Source organism: Poromitra crassiceps (genome assembly GCF_964638095.1).
Source record: "Poromitra crassiceps genome assembly, chromosome: 7".
NCBI lineage: Eukaryota > Metazoa > Chordata > Actinopteri > Beryciformes > Melamphaidae > Poromitra > Poromitra crassiceps.
Window position 1 is genome coordinate 45,276,670 of NC_139628.1, and position 18,573 is coordinate 45,295,242.

Consider the following 18,573-nt stretch of genomic DNA (forward strand, 5'->3'; position numbering starts at 1 on the left):
TCAGCTGGCTCGAGTGTGCCCATTTAAAGTCCCCAAACCCCATGAGCTGTGAAATCTCTTTGCTACTTACACCTTTTCTTTTCTATCACGTTTGTTCAGATCCCCCCCCCCATTTTCCCCCCCAATTGTACTTGGCCAATTCCCCCTGCTGTCGTTGCTCCACCCACTCTGTCGATCCGGGGAGAGTTGTAGACTAGCACGTGCTTCCTCCGATACATGTGCAGTTGCCAAGCCGCTTCTTTTCACCTGACAGCGAGGAGTTTCACCGGCAGGACGTAGCACGTGCTATTCCCTTCCTGAACAGACACATACCGTTAATCTGGCTTGCCACCGCAAACATGGCCAATTGTGCCTGTATGGACGCCCGACCAAGCCGGAGGTAACACGGCACGGGGGCTCCAACCTGCGAACCTCGTGTTGCTAGGCAGGGAATCTACCACTGCACCCAGTGGTACTTACAGCTGTGAATATATATTGCGTACTTGTTTTCTAACTGTATCCAATAGCCTTAACAGTCACAACAGGCATGTTTTTTAGTGGTTTATTCAAACTCTGGAGCGCTTCCTCCTTCAGTTTGGATCGGTATGGGCAGACATTAGAACTTGGGTGCCACCAATTAACTGCCCCAGGACACCTGACAAAGTACAGTGTTATGGGCATAAGGAGACAGATGTTGACGTCATACTTGTAAAGCCTACTGTAGCAGAACAGAATGAACTGAGGGTGAACCAGTCTGGCCTGATATCTATTGTGTTCTTAACTGGTATGAAGACCAGAGAAGATACATGACAGTAAAGAGTACAGATAACATGCCTAGCTGAGGTTTCAGTTTTGAGGCCCTGCTGCTGCCAACATCTCTAACCTGGCTGGACGACACATGACTCAGTCCAATATGTTGAGGCCACGTCTCGTCATAGACGCTGGTTTAGCTGGCTCAGCCTGGCTGGGGGCGGGGTCAGGGTGGGGTAAAAACCCCCGTTCTATCCATTCAGCAAAGTTAGAATTTAGCTGATAGCCCAGCCCAGGCAGACACGATCGGGGATTTAACCACCGCAGTAAACGCACATCTGAGCAGACGTCTTGTGTTCTGCTCTAGAACCCCCAAACATGTAGTTTAGAGCCGCAGCACCGTCTTTTGGCGAGTCAGCCCATGAGATATATGGGCGGTTTTACCCCACTCGCGCGCCAGCCGTTTAACATTTTGTGGGCGTTCCCAGACATGCGGACTGTCTCTCTATACCACCTGATTCTATGTTCCTCTTTACGTTTCGATTCCCTCAAACTAAATTGTCGAATGTCCTTGGAGCCTTGTGCATTGTGCTGTGTGTAGTGATGCACAGTACAGTAGAACCAGGCAACCAAGCTTTGAGCGTGCAGCTAAAGACGTACTCCTGAGACGCCCAAACACACACATTGACTTTTCCAAATGTACAGGACGTCCTTGTTTTGTGCATTCACAGCTTCGTCTCTGTACTGCTAATTGGGATGTGAGAGCAGAGGTGGCTGTCGGCAAAACAGAGAAAGATTATGAAGATCCACCCGAGACACTGGGGGAGGTCGCTGAACTCCATAATGTTTGTAGGAGGCCCGCCTCGGCTCGGCTTATGCTTTTTTTCGTAGTCATCGAGTTTTAGAGACGAGAGCTGAAAAATGGACTGCGGGAAAATATTGTTTTTGAACAGCGGCCAAGAGGAAAGCACGACGCAGGCAGAAGAGGAAGTGGCACGCACACACACACACACACACACACACACACACACACACACACACATACACACACAGTCACAATCACACTGCCAGAGGGCTTATCTTCCCCTTCTCTCTATTCTCTGTTTCCCCACTGTAAGGCTATGAAAATACAACAGCTTCCCCTAGTGTGTGTGTGTGTGTGTGTGTGTGTGTGTGTGTGTGTGTGTGAACGCACGTGTGTGTGTTTAAACGAGTGCGTGCCTACAGTAGGTGTAATAATAAAAGTCTATAGGCCAAAATCCATGACGAACATGTGCTTGTCTCTTGAGAATCACAATCCGTATCTATTATGTACTGTAGTGTGTGTGTGTGTGTGTGTGTGTGTGTGTGTGTGTGTGTGTGTGTGTGTGTGTGTGTGTGTGTGTGTGTGTGTGTGTGAAAAAAAGAAGAAGAAATATATATATATATATATATATATATATGAGTAAAAAAGAAGTTTAGGGTAGGAAAATAGATACTTTATTAACTTTTAGGCTACATTAAAAACAGGAAACTGCTGTATATATATATATATATATATATATACACAGTATATAACTTTACGGGGTTTCAGCCCAGTGTCTTTAGCTCAATATGCAGGCCCCACTCAGGTCCTCGTTAAGGTGGAGTGCTGACTCACCGCCTGTGTCCTGAACAGCAGCAGGCTCCTCAGGTGGACCTCAGGGAGCGTTAAGGGCAGGAGGACAGCGCACAGCCGCAGAGACATGAGCGATGCCACCATGCCACCGTGCCACCGCGGGGTCGTCAACAAGCCCAATTACCTTCCTCAGATTTACCTTCCTTCCAAATGTCCCAAAGAATGCAGCTTGAGTACGGCACGGCTGTAGCTCAAAGTAATTGGCACAGCCCCGGGCCCTGACAGGAGGGACTGGAGGTGGTTATGATGTGGCCGGGGAGACAAATAACAAAGTGCTGATGGCCTGCAAGGCTACGTGGGCGCTTGAGGCGTACGGCCTATTTGATGGGTGACCGCAGATGACCTTTGAACTGAACTGGTCGGGGTCAGCGGAGAACCCGATGGGTTCAATTGTGCAACTTCTTTTTTTGGACCCGTCAATATCGGTTTAAAACCTCCATGTAGGCCCCGAGGTGTTATGGATCATATGGCAGATTCAATAGATCAAATCATCTGTGGAATATTGCACATACATTATATTGAGTAATTCTAGGAGTGACGGTTGTTAGCAAGGCACACAGATGGCAAAACACAAAATAAAACACTGTCTTTATTTTTCACTAAAAACATGGTTAACCCTTTATGCACTTCTATAGGCACACAACTTGTCTATGTCCTCTGCATGTGTGTATGTACAGTATGTTTTCATGATAACATGTGTGTTCTTATTTAATTGTATTATATACAGTATGTATTGGATTTACTTTAGCTATTTGAAGCACGCTGTGTTGCTATTTCTATCAAATGTGCTGTGCAAACACAATTTGACCTCTGACTTTCTGACCATTTTGTACATATTACCACTTGTGACCAAGGGGCACTCTCCAGTTCCGAAAAATTAAGCCAATGCAGAAGTGCCTTAAACCTGCATCCTTTCTAATGGGCAGCAGGGGGGGAAGAAGTAAGATTGTATGGAAGTCAATGGGAAAATGACCCTACTTCTCACTTGATGTATGACCTCAGTAAACACTTTCCTAATGAGTTTATGATCTAAATCGCCACTTTCAAATAGTCTTCAATACAGCATGATGTTCATTTTGTCAATTATGTTCCCATTTAGACTAAGATAGACGATAAAGCAGACTATGTTTTGGGGCGTGATTGATAGGTCGCCTGTCCAGTGATCGCGCAGCTCGCCGTTCACGGTCCAAAAGCAGGCGACGCTGCGGCTCTGTGGGAAACCCATGGTCTCGCGCTAGCTGCTTCTGGCTCCAAATAACCAAGATGGCGACGGTCAAAATGTCAAACTCAAGGCTTCAAAACTGGAGTTGACAAACCATTGGGTGACGTCACGGTGGCTACATCTATATGTGTATACAGTCTATGCTTGTGACTAGTACAGTACTCACAAATCCGGCGCAGTGTTCGCAGAAGGTGGGCTTGACGTAGGTGGCCTCGGTGAAGGTGTGGATGAAGCCCATCTTACAGTTGAGCAGAGAGCTGGCTTTCATAAAGTAGTCGACCATCTCGTCTCTGCTGATCTTGCCGTCTCTGAGAGGAAGCAGAGAGGGCAGAGAGATGTGAAGTTGATGCTGGGCCCACGACATCACACTGGGGCCATTTCTGCTCGTCACTGGAGAATATCTACTGTTGTCTGGGCTTATGCTGTCTATTCAGTTCCTTATGCTTTGTGGACGTTATGTGTGATACAACATACCTGCAGTTTATAGGTTATATTTGGTTGTGCACCGTCAGGAACAATTGGTCCGACTGACGCAACATTTGCTAAATATGTTCAAATCAAACTGATTGGCCTAATAGTTAACTAATGTATGAATCAACATGAATTAAATCATGAATTATGGAATGAACTGAATTATGGAAATTCACAAAGCTAGACTTTGACAAATTAACAAGTCAAGCCTGGGTCACCATTAGTTCATGGTCAGTTAATGGCTGAGTTTCCCAACAAAGAAGCTTCTTAAGAGTTAAGAAGCTTCTTAAGGAGTTAAGAAGGCTCCAAAGAAGTGTTTCCCAAACGCCTTCTTAACAGTCGAGAAAAATAAAAAAAATAGAAGGCTCTTAAGAAGCATCTTAACTGGAGCGGCTCACTTGATGGCACTCTGAGCCCAGCAGTGGGCCACGACTCAGTGGTTGAGAAACACTGTTAACACCTAATCATGGTCATGTTAAACTTTATTAAACATTATTTATTTCAGACATGGACTGCAGTTCAAATTGCTTTATATACACAGCATACAACAAAACAGAGAAACACTACAGAATTTAAGCGACCTTGGGTTCTGTGAAAGGTGCTATATAAATCCACAACATTATAAAAGGAATCCATTCTGATTAGAGGAATATAGCCTACGGTAAAACATTTAAAACACAAGTAACCATACATACAGGGGAGATTTTCAAGTGTTCCCTAATTTTAAACACTAAAGGGTACATGAAAGAAAGGAAAAAGGGAAAAACACAAGAGGAACAGTGGACACAAGTATCTCCTTTTGCCTGACGCGGCTGGATCTGCCAGTGTTTTGTCATTAAGAAGGTGTTAAGAAGGCTCCAGACCCTTCTTACAAAACCTTCTTAACGAAAGATCATCTTAGCGCTAAGAAGCTTTTGGGAAACGCAGCCTTCTTAACGGAGGATAATTGGAAGATAATTTTAGGCTAAGAAGCAATCGGGAAACGCGTTGGCTTCGTTGGCTTCTTACGGGAGCCTTAAGAAGGGTCAAAGAAGCTTCTTAGCGCTAAGAAGCTTTTGGGAAACGCATGCCTTCGTAAAGAAGCAATTGGGAAACGCGTTTGCTTCTTAAGGGGGCCTTAAGAAGGGTTGAATTAGCTTCTTAGCGCAAAGAAGCTTTTGGGAAACCCAGCCAATATCTTTGTGCAGACAGGAGGCAGATAGACTCTCTGGCGCAGTGCGTTTGTGTGTGGCTGTAATGCGTAGTGCGGTGTACAGCTTAATTACAGGCTACAGTGTGGTGGGACACCACTGCAGAATGATATCAGGCTCATCCACACAAACGTATCCCTGATGAAGAAGGAGTTAACGCACTGTAATTGTTTTGTTCCCCTCCAGCGAAGTCACGGAACGATACCAAATTTGGTAATTATCCGCTAATGAAACATTAATTGGGGGTGAGCGTTCATTGAACATTAATTCACTATTACTTCTTAGTGAGTTAATTGTTTTGCAACTGTGTTTGATCCCCCTATTTAATGGATATATTCATTACAGCGGTTAGTCAACACCAGTACTGTAATTAATGCCAAACCACATGGTACAAAAGTCACCACCGTTAACTAATTGTGATCATTCATTTGTCAGCCTCAAGGTTTGTGAATTGAACAGTCCATTCGTTAACTCACGCATTAGATAATGTATTAAGTCATGTTTATTTGTGTAAACCTTATCAAGTTATCAATGTAAGGTCCACCTTTCCTAATTAGAGAATGTAAAGTGTGAAAAAGGAGACAATCAAGTCACTTTGCTTTGATTTCTGACATGTTATATGTGGCTCTTGGCATCTAATTTGACTCTATTTTAGCATTGTGTTAGTTAATAACTGAAGCAGAGACCAGTATTGGTGCATTTAGAGTTTAAACAATGGGAGTGAATGCTTAGGAATCCACAATGTGAACAAATAGACATACTTATATCCATGCAATTTACCTGTATTCTCTTTGTTAATCCATTAGCATATTGTATATTGCAGTATATTGCATACGTGTGCAGAAGATGTGCTTCACTTTGACTTCATGTGAATGTGCAGCAGAGGTTAGATTTGTCCCTTACTGGTTCTTGTCCAGTTCTCCAAACTTGCTGAGGTAAGGGAAGTTGTTCCTGATTGCTTCAAACTCGTCCTGGGAGATGTGGCCGTCGCCGTCCGTGTCAAAGTTCTTAAAGACCGACTGTAAGCACAAGGTTTTGGAAGGTTACTTTCAATGTGAAACCTATGACAAACTATTGATTACTTACAGTTTAATCAGTAACCGAATGCCCTGGAATATTCAGGATCAGCAAGATCTTCACAACATCAGCTTTTAAGGAAGTAATCAAAACAGCCATATTTTTTAGGGATGCAAGATATGTTTATTTTTCCAGCCGATACGATAATCGATAATTACCTGCTTCTCATGACCGATAAGATAACCAATAATTAAAGATTTTTGTATTTTAAAAATAAGTTAATAACCTGTAGTTATGCACACCTGAGGGTAAGAAAAGCTAAGAGAGCAAAGATGGCAGATTTAATATACCCTGACCTACATTAACCAAATCTAACTGACATCACTATTGTTAACACAACAAAAACAACAGGTATCTTTTCCGTTTTCCGTCTAAACAACTTGTTTTGTATCAATGTTATTATAGCTGATATTTATTGGCTAATAATAATGCCAAATGTCGATACCGATAATTTCCCAAATATACATTTTATTGGTCAGTGCCGATATATATTGTGCATCCCTAATATTTTTACATTGACCACCATGTATTTTTTAAATCGCACCACAGGTTTAGAAAGGTTCTCGTGAAAGGTCTTAAAACTTTCTTAACACATAGTAAGAAAAATCACATGGAGTAAATAACAAGGTTTTCAATACCCTGGTAACTACGGTAACCGATCATTGCACATCCTAGCAATTAAGGCCAATGATCCTAAAGTGTGCTCCACAGTTATCGTGTCAAGGACAACAGCAAATCCACCCTCTGTGGATGTGTGTGAACACGACTCTGACTTAATCTTGCAATGATCAAAAATAGACTTTATTTCCTATAAATATACAATTCTAAAATGAAGGTGGAAAGGGAGCTGGAACAAACTGTGGCACACAGGTTTCAGCTTTGCTCTATCGCTGTCTCTGTCTATCTGATGAGCTCACAGGTGAGCGGTATTAGTCATCAGTGAGGCGTGACGCATGTAGACGCTCCTTGGCGGCATCATAGATATTATATTACTATAGATGGGTCACCGCAGGCTCCGCCAATTCTAACAAATGGTAGCAGCAAGTCTCCTAAATGGGCGTGGTCAACCATTGACTCAAACCTGCCGAAAGTCTCCTAAGTGGGCGTGTCCGTGGAAAACATGGGCAAAACCCACGTGACAAAATGACAGGAAGGGAGTTGAAGTTGGGCCGTCTTGCTTGAATGCCATCGTCTTTGGTGGCGTCGCTGTCCATGGTTCTGATTCCTTGACCAGAGTAGCTAAATTAAACTGCAACACCCTCTGCCTTCCAGTGTCATTTCTTTGGCCTGTGCAGGTCGCAAGTAGCCCTGAAGGGAGAAATACGCTCACCTCTACCATCTTCTCTATGTGGTTCTTGATGATGGTCGGGTCAGCGTTGGGCTTCACCGACACCGACCACTCGTCGATCATCGTGGGCTTGGGGTCAGGCGCAGGGGCGGGGCTGGAGTTCTGCGAGAGCCAATGAGAAATCAAAGATCATAAGATCAATAAGAGGAGTAGCCACCATTGTGGCTAATAATAGAGCTGGCATACAATATCGGTTAAAGGTCACTACAGTGGATCAAAATGCCATGAGATATATGTTTATGGAATTACAAAGTCAATATACATTAACAATACAGTTGTATATAGGGTTTGACCGATGTGGGTCTTTGGAGACTTGTACAGTATTGTGTTAGGGCTGCAGCTAACGACTAGTTTCATTGTCGATTAATCTGACAATTATTTTCTCAATTAATCGATTAGTTGTTTGGTTTATAAAATGTCTGAAAATGGTGAAAAATTGTGTTCAGTGTGTCCTAACGCCAAAGGTGACGTATATAATGTCCTGTTTTGTCCACAACCCAAAGATATTGATTGAGTTTAGTGTTATAGAGGAGTAAAGAAACCAGAATATTTATATTTTTACCTTTTTTTTTCTCCTCTTAAAAAACTCAAACTGATTAATCAATTATTAAAATAGCTGGCGATTAATTTAATAGTTGACAACTAATCGATGAATCGTTGCAGCTCTAATTGTTGTCAGGGTGAAAAACCTCAGAAACAGCATAGTGCAACATGGGACACTTAAAATCTCCATTGAAACCCAAACGAATGAATTTCTTTGAGCAGCTCTGAGGTCAGGGTGACCACCACTCCTATTCAATGGTAGGGAACTGGGCAGTGGACGACATGAATGGCCAATATTCAATATTTAATACGAGGCCAGTATTGGCCTAGTCTGATATCCACATCTCTCGGTCTGGCTGCTGGCCCCTCACCGCTGGCTTGGCACTTCGAGGTTCTCTCTGTAGAGACATCTGGTAGATCTCCTCCTCTGTGTGGTACTGGTCTAGAGACACCTGCACAGCACAGGGCAGAGGGAACCAGTGATGTACTTGTAAATAAAAAGCTGAGTAAACTGTGACCTCCATTCAGGGATCATCATAAGGAAAACAACCACCAATAATAATAATAAGAAGAAGAAGAAGAAGAAGAAGAAGAAGAAGAAGAAGAAGAAGAAGAAGAAGAAGAAGAAGAAGAAACTATTCTTTCATAAAAGCATCAACATACCACTAAACACACACACACACACACACGTGCGCGTGCGTGTGGGTGTGTGTGTGTGTGGGTGTGTGTGTGAGAGAGAGAGTGAGTGAGTGAGTGAGTGAGTCAGCAGAAATTGTGTCCGGGCACAGCTATGCCACGTGTGAGCTGAATCTTTCAGGAAGTGGTAGAAAGGTTCCCTGTCCGGTGCCTGTTTACGACAGTTGCTGCCAAGGGGACCAATCCAGCCTGCCGGGGTTCCCTGGCGCTACCTTCTTTTTCTGTGGTGTTTTATGGCAGTTGGCATCCTTTATGTTGCATTACTGCCTGCTTCTAGATTGATCCATCCACTGTTTCCCTGCATTCTGTAAAACCCGATAGTCCTCTCCCCTCTCCCGCCCCCCCCCTACCATGAATATAGTGACACCACAATGGAGTGGATGACATCACATTGGAGAGGATGATGTCAAACTCTGACTGACATCACAATGGAGAGGATGATGTCACACTCCGACTTCAGTAGAGGTCAGAGTTCCTGCATTCAGTGACATCATCACAAATCAGCACTGATGTCATACAGTACCTCCTAGGCACAACATGAGGGAGCCGTAATATGATGCCAGCTGCCATAAAACACGAAAGAAGAAGGGAGCCGTGATGTCATCAGTGATGTCACGCATCGATGATATCATGAGCAGGGTCATGATCGATGCCGAGTGAAGATGACCTCATCGGTGATGTCAGAATGAGCTACGAGAAATTACATTATTACGAGATGTACATTATAACAAGATAACAGTGATGCGGTGTCATAAGTCACATCATTAGTGGGGTAACCAAGTAGCTGATGATGTCATAACTCAACACAATGACATTATTAGTGATGTCATAAATCCCACTGTGCCAGAGGAAGACGGGGAAAACGCTGTAAGTGTAGTTTTATTTATTAAATACATAGATAGCGATAGCTTAAGCCTGTGCCTTCTTGTCTCTTTATAACGGCCCCTGGCATAGTTCACACAAATATGAGCAGCAGGGGGCAGACCAGGACCAGCTCATCTGCCGATCCTCCAGGAGCTTCCGGAGCCGCCGCAGCCAATACCGGATCAACAGTAGCCGTGACGACGGTGGTAGCCACGCCTGGCCAGAGCCCTGATCGCCCACAGGCAGTGTCCTACACAGACATCAAGGTGATAGGCACGGGCACCTATGGAGTGGTCTCCCAGGCCCACCTCATCGACAGCCAGGAGATGGTGGCGATCAAGAAGGTTCTGCAGGACAAGAGGTTCAAGAACCGAGAACTACAGATCATGAGGAAATTAGACCACTGCAACACTGTGAGGCTACGTTACTCCTTCTACTCCAGCGGAGAGAAGGAAGACGAAGTCTACCTGAACCTGGTGATGGACTTTGTCCCCGAGACGGTGTACAGGGTGATTCGGCACTTCAAAAAAGCCAAGACCACCATCCCCATCATCTATGTTAAAGTGTACACGTACCAGCTGCTCCGCGCTCTGGCTTACATCCATTCCCAGGGCGTGTGTCACAGAGACATCAAGCCCAAGAACCTGCTGGTGGACCCAGAGACCGCCGTCCTCAAGGTCTGTGATTTTGGCAGTGCCAAGCAGCTGGTACCGGGGGAGCCCAACGAGTCGTACATCTGCTCACGGAACTACCGGGCCCCTGAGCTCACCTTCGGTGCCGTCGACTACACGTCTCACATTGACATCTGGTCGGCTGGCTGCGTGCTGGCCGAGCTGCTGCGGGGCCAGCGCATCTTCCATCTTCGTTCCGCCGACAGCGGCGTGGACCAGCTAGTAGAGATCTTCAAGGTTCTGGGGACTCCGACAAGAGAGCAGATCCGAGCGATGAACCCTAGCTACACGGAGTTCAAATTCACACAGATCAAAGCACGCCCTTGGACAAAGGTGTTTGAGCCGCGCTGCACCCCACCGGAGGCCATGTCACTCTGCTCTCGTCTGTTAGAGTACACGCCGGTCACCAGGCTGTGTTCCCTGGAGGCCTGCGCCCACGCCTTCTTTGATGAGCTGCGCCAGCCCAACACCCGGCTGCCCAGCGGACGAGCCCTGCCGCTCCTCTTCAACTTCAGTCCCGTCGAGCTGGCCATCCAGCCCCAGTTGAACGCCACGCTCATTCCGCCTCCTCACGCTCGCGCACAGACGTCGCCTGCCTCGCATGCCGGCAGTGTCTCAGACAGTAGCGCCTCGCATGCCGGCAGTGTCTCAGACAGTAGCGCCATGCAGCCCAACTCTGCACCTGGATCCATCAACAACAGCACCTGAGCATCAACCCCCCTCTGTTGTCCTTTCTCTCGTCTTCCCCGTTTCGTTTCCTTTTCTCTTCTCTTCTCCCTCTCAACCCCCCCTCCTGGCTCCAAACTCCCTTTTAAAAAGAAAAAATATATAGATATTGTCACAGGTTGAGCTGTGTATCAGATACCCTTGGTTAGGACTGTCATATTGTTTATGTTACTTTGTCGAGTGATTTATGATATTGCAATTTACGTCTTTGCACCAGAGTATCAAACGGGAAGTGGGAGTGGCTTATGATAGTTATATGACGTGGCATTTCAGGCGCGCACGCTCTCTCCCAGTGCTAGATTTGAGGAAGCCATGGATGCTCTGTCACGGCTGGTCTTTAGAGCCTTCCCTCCGTTTTCACGTATGGGTGTCAGTGTGTGTGTGTGATCCTTAATCCATTTTTTCAAGAAGTGTGTTATGAGCAGAGGCTGCCTGGATCTGGATCCACACCACAGACTGGGCTGTCCATTGAAGCGAAGGCCGTCTTATTTGTCATCGCCCCAACCTGTCCCAGGTAAGCGCTCCCGTTTGCTGGACTTGTTTGATAATTCCTGTGCAAAGACGTTCTGTGGTTGTTGTGGCAGGTTTGGGTTGTCTAGACGCGAGCCTGATTAGATTTTGAGACCCGGACTGTCACAATATACTAGGGTTTGGCGATGTCAACCACACAGGCATCGCAATGTTTCCACAGTTCAACATTACGATGCTAATGTTATTCATTTTTGTTTTTTTCTTCGGATTTCCCGAACAGGCGCCCGACCGACCGACCAGAGGAGGCGCTAGTGCAGCAACCAGGACACATACCCTTAATCCGGCTTCTAACACGCAGACACGGCCAGTTGTGCCGGTACGGACGCCCAACCAAGCCGGAGGTAACAGGGGGGCTCGAACCTGCGACCTTTGTGTTGGTAGGCAGGGAATGTACCGCTGCACTACCCAGACACCGCCTTTTCAAATCTTTTTAAATTTATAAAAAAAATAGATAGAACACCACACAAGGACAACGTAACGGGCCACTCTGCACCCTGTCGCCGGCCGCATCTGGCCCCCGGGCCGCAAGTTGAGTATCACTGCCTAATCCATTTTTTGGAAGAAAAGTAGCTTTTTCAACTTGCTTTTGGGCAGGATAACAAATGTGTGGATAACTAAAAAATAGGATCCATTTTTAATTTGCCAGTATTTATACTTTCCAGAAGTACTGAACACATAACACAAACAACAATGGCCATCTCAGACACAGACCTGTTCATTATAGGCATTGTCAGTGGAGTCTTTTTCAGTAAGCACAATGGGGATACTATGGCAACAGGTGAGAGAGCGCCGTCTATTTTTGTATTAGCCGACAGTTCAGCCATCTGCCACACAGATCATCCGCCGCATACACTGCCGGCTGCATTCTTTGGCTCAGAGCTACTCTCCAGCATAATTGCGTTTCCTGTGTCTTATTGAGTTGATGTCTAAGGGCAGAGGCCAAAAAGCTTTTTCTCCTTGTCGAGCCTTGAGATTAATCTGAGCTTACTTGCATGGTCCACAATGTTGAGGATGTTAGAATATAATCACCCTCATCGAATTAACAGGTAAAGGTAAAGTCCCACTGATTGTCACACACCTGAGTGTGGCGAAATTTGTTCTCCGCATTTGACCCATCCCCTGGGGGAGCGGTGAGCAGCAGCAGCGTCGCGCTCGGGAATCATATGGTGATCTGACCCCCCAATTCCAACCCTTTTGATGCTGAGTGCCAAGCAGGGAGGCAAATGGGTCCCATTTTTATAATCTTATGACTGGGCCGGGGATCGAACTCGCAACCTCCCAGTCTCAGGGCAGACACTCATACCACAACGCCACTGAGCTGGTCTTCCACACCACACCTTCTAAACATCACATTCTTTCTCTGCCCAATTCCCCTCAAATTCAAGAAGCCAACATGGCAGAGTTTGAGACACGGATCAAGGTTAATTACTGTCACAACACTGAACATAGAATAGAATGAGAACTAGCAGGCTTTACTGAAGCTCACAGACAACAAGTGAAAAGTGAGAGAGGCTTGAATGTGTGAAGACTTCTCAACTGCACTGTTACACCTTAAAATATCAAAAGAACTTCAATTTATATTATTGCACAAAATATAATGCAAGCACTTTCAATGACCCATGTCTATTTAGGCTACAGGGTTTCTATTTTCAGAAACTTTCAAGGTCTTCATTCCCCCCCTCAAATGCACAAACTTTTAGAATATGACTCAAACAGGGGGAAATTGTTGACTAAATCAGATACTTTTAAATTTCTGTTTCCTTATTTCGGCCCCACACCGCCATACATATTCCTCTCTTCCTGATTCTGAGGATGTTATTGACTTTCTCTCCCTCGGCAGTGCACCCCACGTCAGATCAACTCCAATAAGCGCCGGCGTAAGATAATTAGCTATCGACTCCGTCTGGCAAACTTTCCCAGGTCGCCCCAACCCCCTCCCCCCCCCCCCCCCCCCGGCGTTGAAAACCTGTCAAGTTGTTTTCTTTCATTTTCGCCGAAAACGAAGGGAGCCGCCGGTCGCAATCTCCCGCGAACACCTGCAGTCGGAAATGGTAATTGATCTCCTGGGATTGGTTAAACTCGGAAAAGCTGCCCTTCTCGAATTGAGCCGAGGCTTATCTGCATCTGCCAAAAGAGAGCGAACGCTGACAAGCGCGATTTTAGTTTGAAGCCAGAGACTGGAGGAACTTCATCTGGGTTAATGGAGCTAAAACACCTCCACAGCTTTCATGATAAAAGACAGACGGCTCTGAAGCTGAGATCACTCTCACTCTCTGTCCCCAGACTGAGGCAAAGCTCCCACTAAGATCAGTCTCACTCTCTGTCCCCAGACTGAGCTCCCACTAAGACACAGTCAGACTGTAGACGGCTCTGAAGCTGAGATCACTCTCACTCTCTGTCCCCAGACTCAGGCAAAGCTCCCACTAAGATCAGTCTCACTCTCTGTCCCCAGACAGAGGCAAAGCTCCCACTAAGATCAGTCTCACTCTCTGTCCCCAGACTGAGGCAAAGCTCCCACTAAGATCAGTCTCACTCTCTGTCCGCAGACTGAGGCAAAGCTCCCACTAAGATCAGGCTCACTCTCTGTCCCCAGACTGAGGCAAAGCTCCCACTAAGATCAGTCTCACTCTCTGTCCCCAGACTCAGGCAAAGCTCCCACTAAGATCAGTCTCACTCTCTGTCCCCAGACTGAGGCAAAGCTCCCACTAAGATCAGTCTCACTCTCTGTCCCCAGACTGAGGCAAAGCTCCCACTAAGATCAGTCTCACTCTCTGTCCCCAGACTCAGGCAAAGCTCCCACTAAGATCAGTCTCACTCTCTGTCCCCAGACTCAGGCAAAGCTCCCACTAAGATCAGTCTCACTCTCTGTCCCCAGACTGAGGCAAAGCTCCCACTAAGATCAGTCTCACTCTCTGTCCCCAGACTGAGGCAAAGCTCCCACTAAGATCAGTCTCACTCTCTGTCCCCAGACTGAGGCAAAGCTCCCACTAAGATCAGTCTCACTCTCTGTCCCCAGACTGAGGCAAAGCTCCCACTAAGATCAGTCTCACTCTCTGTCCCCAGACTGAGCTCCCACTAATGCCTCCCACACACTAGAGGATAAAATGCCCGATTTAATGCCCGATTCCCCTCGGGGGGGCGTGGCCCGATTCGAGGCTAGTCTCAACCGATTTTTTGTCAAAATAATTGTCAAGTGTCTGGTGTCAATAAATTATTGATTGAATCGGAGCCTGCCCGATCTCGAATCGGGCATATCAAACATGTTTGATATTTACGATGGCTGTCTCCCGACGGAACCCGCAATAGCCAATGAGAGCAAGCAGACCGGGACTCGTCGACGCGTCATACCCGGATGTTAATGCAGCGCTCACAACAAACGAGCAACAGCCATGGCAACAGCAGAGCCATGTAGCTCCTCTCCCCAGCATCCTCACAGCAGCTTAAAACAGGGTGGACAGCGGCGGAGGGCTCTCCAAACATGCGCCGAGCGGAGCGGCCCGCCCCAAGGGAGCGGACATGCTGCAATATGAGCTCTCAGACAGGACGTTGTTTTAGCTTATTTTGCGAGGGTGTCCGCCCGCTTGTAGCGGACCCGCCGCTCGGCGCATGTTTGGAGAGCCATCCGCCGTTGTCTGTGGGAAAAAATTGCGGTTCTGTGGGATATAAACAGCCTACAGTCTAGTTGCTGGAATCGCTGTGAGTCGGTACTTCAAACGGCTGGTGTGTGGTCTCGCAGTCTGGCCGAATCGTCTAGTGTGTGTGTTCAGGCGATTTTAATGTTAAAATCTGATGAAATTGTCCTCATGTCTGTGGTCTCTCATGTTTTTAAAATCGGTTAAGATTTGAAAATCCTCTAGTGTGTAGGCAGCATTAGACATAGTCAGCCTGTAGACGTCTCTATAGCTGAGATCACTCTCACTCTCTGTCCCCAGACAGAGGCAAAGCTCCCACTAAGATCAGTCTCACTCTCTGTCCCCAGACTGAGCTCCCACTAAGACACAGTCAGCCTGTAGACGTCTCTATAGCTGAGATCACTCTCACTCTCTGTCCCCAGACTGAGGCAAAGCTCCCACTAAGACACAGTCAGCCTGTAGACAACTCACATACAACAATTAAAAAAAGAGAGAGAGAGAGAGAGAGAGAGAGAGAGAGAGAGAGAGGCTTGAATGTGTGAACACTTCTCCTCCTAAGGAACGTACTGTAGCCTACCCCCCCCCCCCCCACTCATTTCTCCCCTCATGTTTTCTCCCAGTTGTACTTGGACTAGACACACATGCTTCCTCCGATACATGTGCAGTCACCAGACACTTCTTCTCACCTGACAGTGAGGAGTTTCACCGGCAGGACGTAGCACATGGGAGGATCACGCTATTCCCCCCAGTTCCCAGTTCCCCTGCCCCCGAACAGGCGCCCCGACCGACCAGAGGAAGCTTATTTACTAAGGTTAAGTTTTAAAAAACGATCGAAAGAAGTTCAATTCCATTTCTATTCTTGCACAAAACATATAAATTCAAGCACTTACTTATATGACACCCAGTTTAAAAAATATCTTAGCACGTTGTTGGCAAGAGAACTGCAAAAAGAAGCTGTCTTTTGGTCCAACAACTCCCCCACAAACCAACAATTAGCCCACAAACATTCCTTTTATCAGAATAGCTTTGCATCAAACAGGCTGCCAGGTCCTCTGGTTCCACATAAAGCATGTAAACATCTAAAAAAAAAAGTATCTAAATGTACCCCTCCTATTCTCTCTGCTGTCTGGATACTTAATGCACTTCATGATAAATTACAAATCCCATGAATAAAGGAGTGAGGAAGTAGTAAATGAGCACACAGCATCCACAGATAGCTAAACAGCTTTGAAAACCTGCATGAAAAATGCATAGGTAATTATTGAATCTTGGCACGTGAATCTTTCTAGTTCACCGGCCAAAACGTAAATTCCAGGCTCAATTCCTTCAAATTCAAGGACCCAACACGGCATAGTTTGAAACACGGATCAAGGTGAATTACTGTTACAACATTGAGAATTTTTACATTTTCCAGGCATAGCTGAAGGTTCGTTTAACGTTAGCGTTCTCACTTGCTTGCCGCTGTTTAACCTGCATGATTCGATTCATGTTTTGGTTACACCTGTGTTCACCCTGCCTTTGAGACACAACATGGCTGCCCTTTAAAGGGTCTATACCCCCGCACTAACCCTGAGCAGGTTGAGCAGGTCGGTGTTGGCGTCGACGCTGGGCGGCGTGGTCTGGATCAGCGCCAGCTCCTGCAGGATGGCGTACAGCTGCTGCGTCTTGGCCAGGTTGACCCGCGTCTTGTCCTTGTCGGCCCAGTCGGGCAGCGCCACGTGCACGGCGATCAGGTCCTTCAGGTGCACGCCCAGGATGGGGAAGCGGAAGCCGGCGCACTCGGAGAAGCGCTTGCGGTACTGGACGTAGTTGCTGCACGACGTCACCAGCTCAATGAGGTTGTTGAAAATCTGCATGGGGGAGAGAATGAGAGGGTTGGACACAGTCGTTGCTCTCTTACTCCAGCTTTGACAGTATCTTTACTGTCAAATCTTTACTGATTAAGGCAAATTTATGCTCCATTTCTGTACGGAAATAAATACGTCCGTTTCAAACGATGTAACCGTGAGTGGCCCATAAACATCCATGTGTCTTTCATGTTGGTATCATGTTAAGCAATCCACAAGTAGGCAGTAGAGAGTCAAATGTATGAGCGTGTGTGTGGTACTGCTCTGTGTCATCCGTATCTGTAAGGCTGGCTTTACACAGTGGGCGGCTTTAGCTCAGGAGGTAGAGCGGGTCGGCCAATGACGCAAGGGTTGGCGGCTCGATCCCCGCTCCCTCCCAGCTGCTGTCGCTGTGTGCTTGGGCAAGACACTTAACCCTTCTTGCTCCCGATGGTGTGTAGGCACCCTGCGTGGCAGCCTGCCGCCATCGGTGTATGAATGGGTGAATGTAGACTATCTACTGATTGTAAAGCGCTTTGGATAAAAGCACTATATAAATGCAGGCCATTTACCATTTACCATTACACAGTGAAACTTTCACGCAACGTGAAGTTGCAAATGATTTGCATGGTCTAAAGCCCTCTGCAACGCACTTGAAACTTGTCTGAAACTCAGCTGCAACAGTAGCAAAACCCTCAACTTTGTGAAACTAGTTTCATGCAACAGCCAATCAAAACGATGATAAGTAGGCTGCACTGATGGCTCTCTCTTCCTATTCTCCGGGACAGCCATAATGAAAGAAAGTAGCCAGCCAGTGACAGAAGAAACCCTGATGCAACACGTCCGAATTGATATTATGTCCAGTTAGAAAATGCTACAAAATAGGACACAAAGATGCAAGTTACAATGAATGAGTGACACTCCCCACTTGATACAGTATAATCTACTGTAGCAAGAGAGAGAAAAGTAAAAACAATATGACAGATGAAACATTACCAATCTAGCTCGCTTGTTTTAGTGAAACAAACTACCGTGTTGCATGAGACTTGATTCTTTTTGAATCGCTTTGTGTTAATGTCAAGTTGCATGAAAAATCGTGCAGCAGAATTGAGCCTTTATACTGTGTCTAATCACTTCCTATCTGCTGTGTGTATGAGCGGGTCTGTCCCCAGCATGTGTGCCTGTTCTCACATCCAGTTCATAGGGGTTTGAAACGACACGCTTCATTTCCTGGCACATCCTAATCTGTGGTTGTTTGATTGCAGTTTAGATCCAGTGCAGTGTTCTACCTGGCAGTGATGGGCGGGGCCCTGGCTCTTTGTGGTCCCTCAGAACTTTTGGCGCGGACCTCCGCCCCTTCCCACCCGCACGCTGCCTCTCTCTCTTTTGC

General features: G+C 46.4%; 1 protein-coding gene and 1 pseudogene across 5 annotated transcripts in view; one reads left to right on the forward strand and one right to left on the reverse strand.

The window, feature by feature from the left end:
- The window catches only part of LOC310780031 (RAS guanyl-releasing protein 2-like), a 65,369-nt gene that overhangs the window by 13,932 nt on the left and 32,864 nt on the right, over nt 1-18,573 (reverse strand). For all 4 annotated transcript variants that reach the window (XR_014552894.1, XR_014552895.1, XM_083640567.1 and 1 more), the window contains exons 9-13: nt 16,926-17,207; nt 8,609-8,689; nt 7,677-7,796; nt 6,173-6,288; nt 3,775-3,916 (exon numbers count right to left, since the gene is read on the reverse strand). Coding sequence is in view for 2 of the 4 variants with exons in the window: in XM_083640567.1 (XP_083496693.1) it covers nt 3,775-3,916; nt 6,173-6,288; nt 7,677-7,796; nt 8,609-8,689; nt 16,926-17,207 (741 nt within the window). In the remaining 2 variants the exon portion in view is untranslated. The remainder of the gene's footprint in view (nt 1-3,774; nt 3,917-6,172; nt 6,289-7,676; nt 7,797-8,608; nt 8,690-16,925; nt 17,208-18,573) is intronic.
- On the forward strand, nt 9,899-11,176 carry LOC310780032 (glycogen synthase kinase-3 beta pseudogene; annotated as a pseudogene). Its single transcript has one exon. The product of its transcript is annotated as a glycogen synthase kinase-3 beta pseudogene (transcript).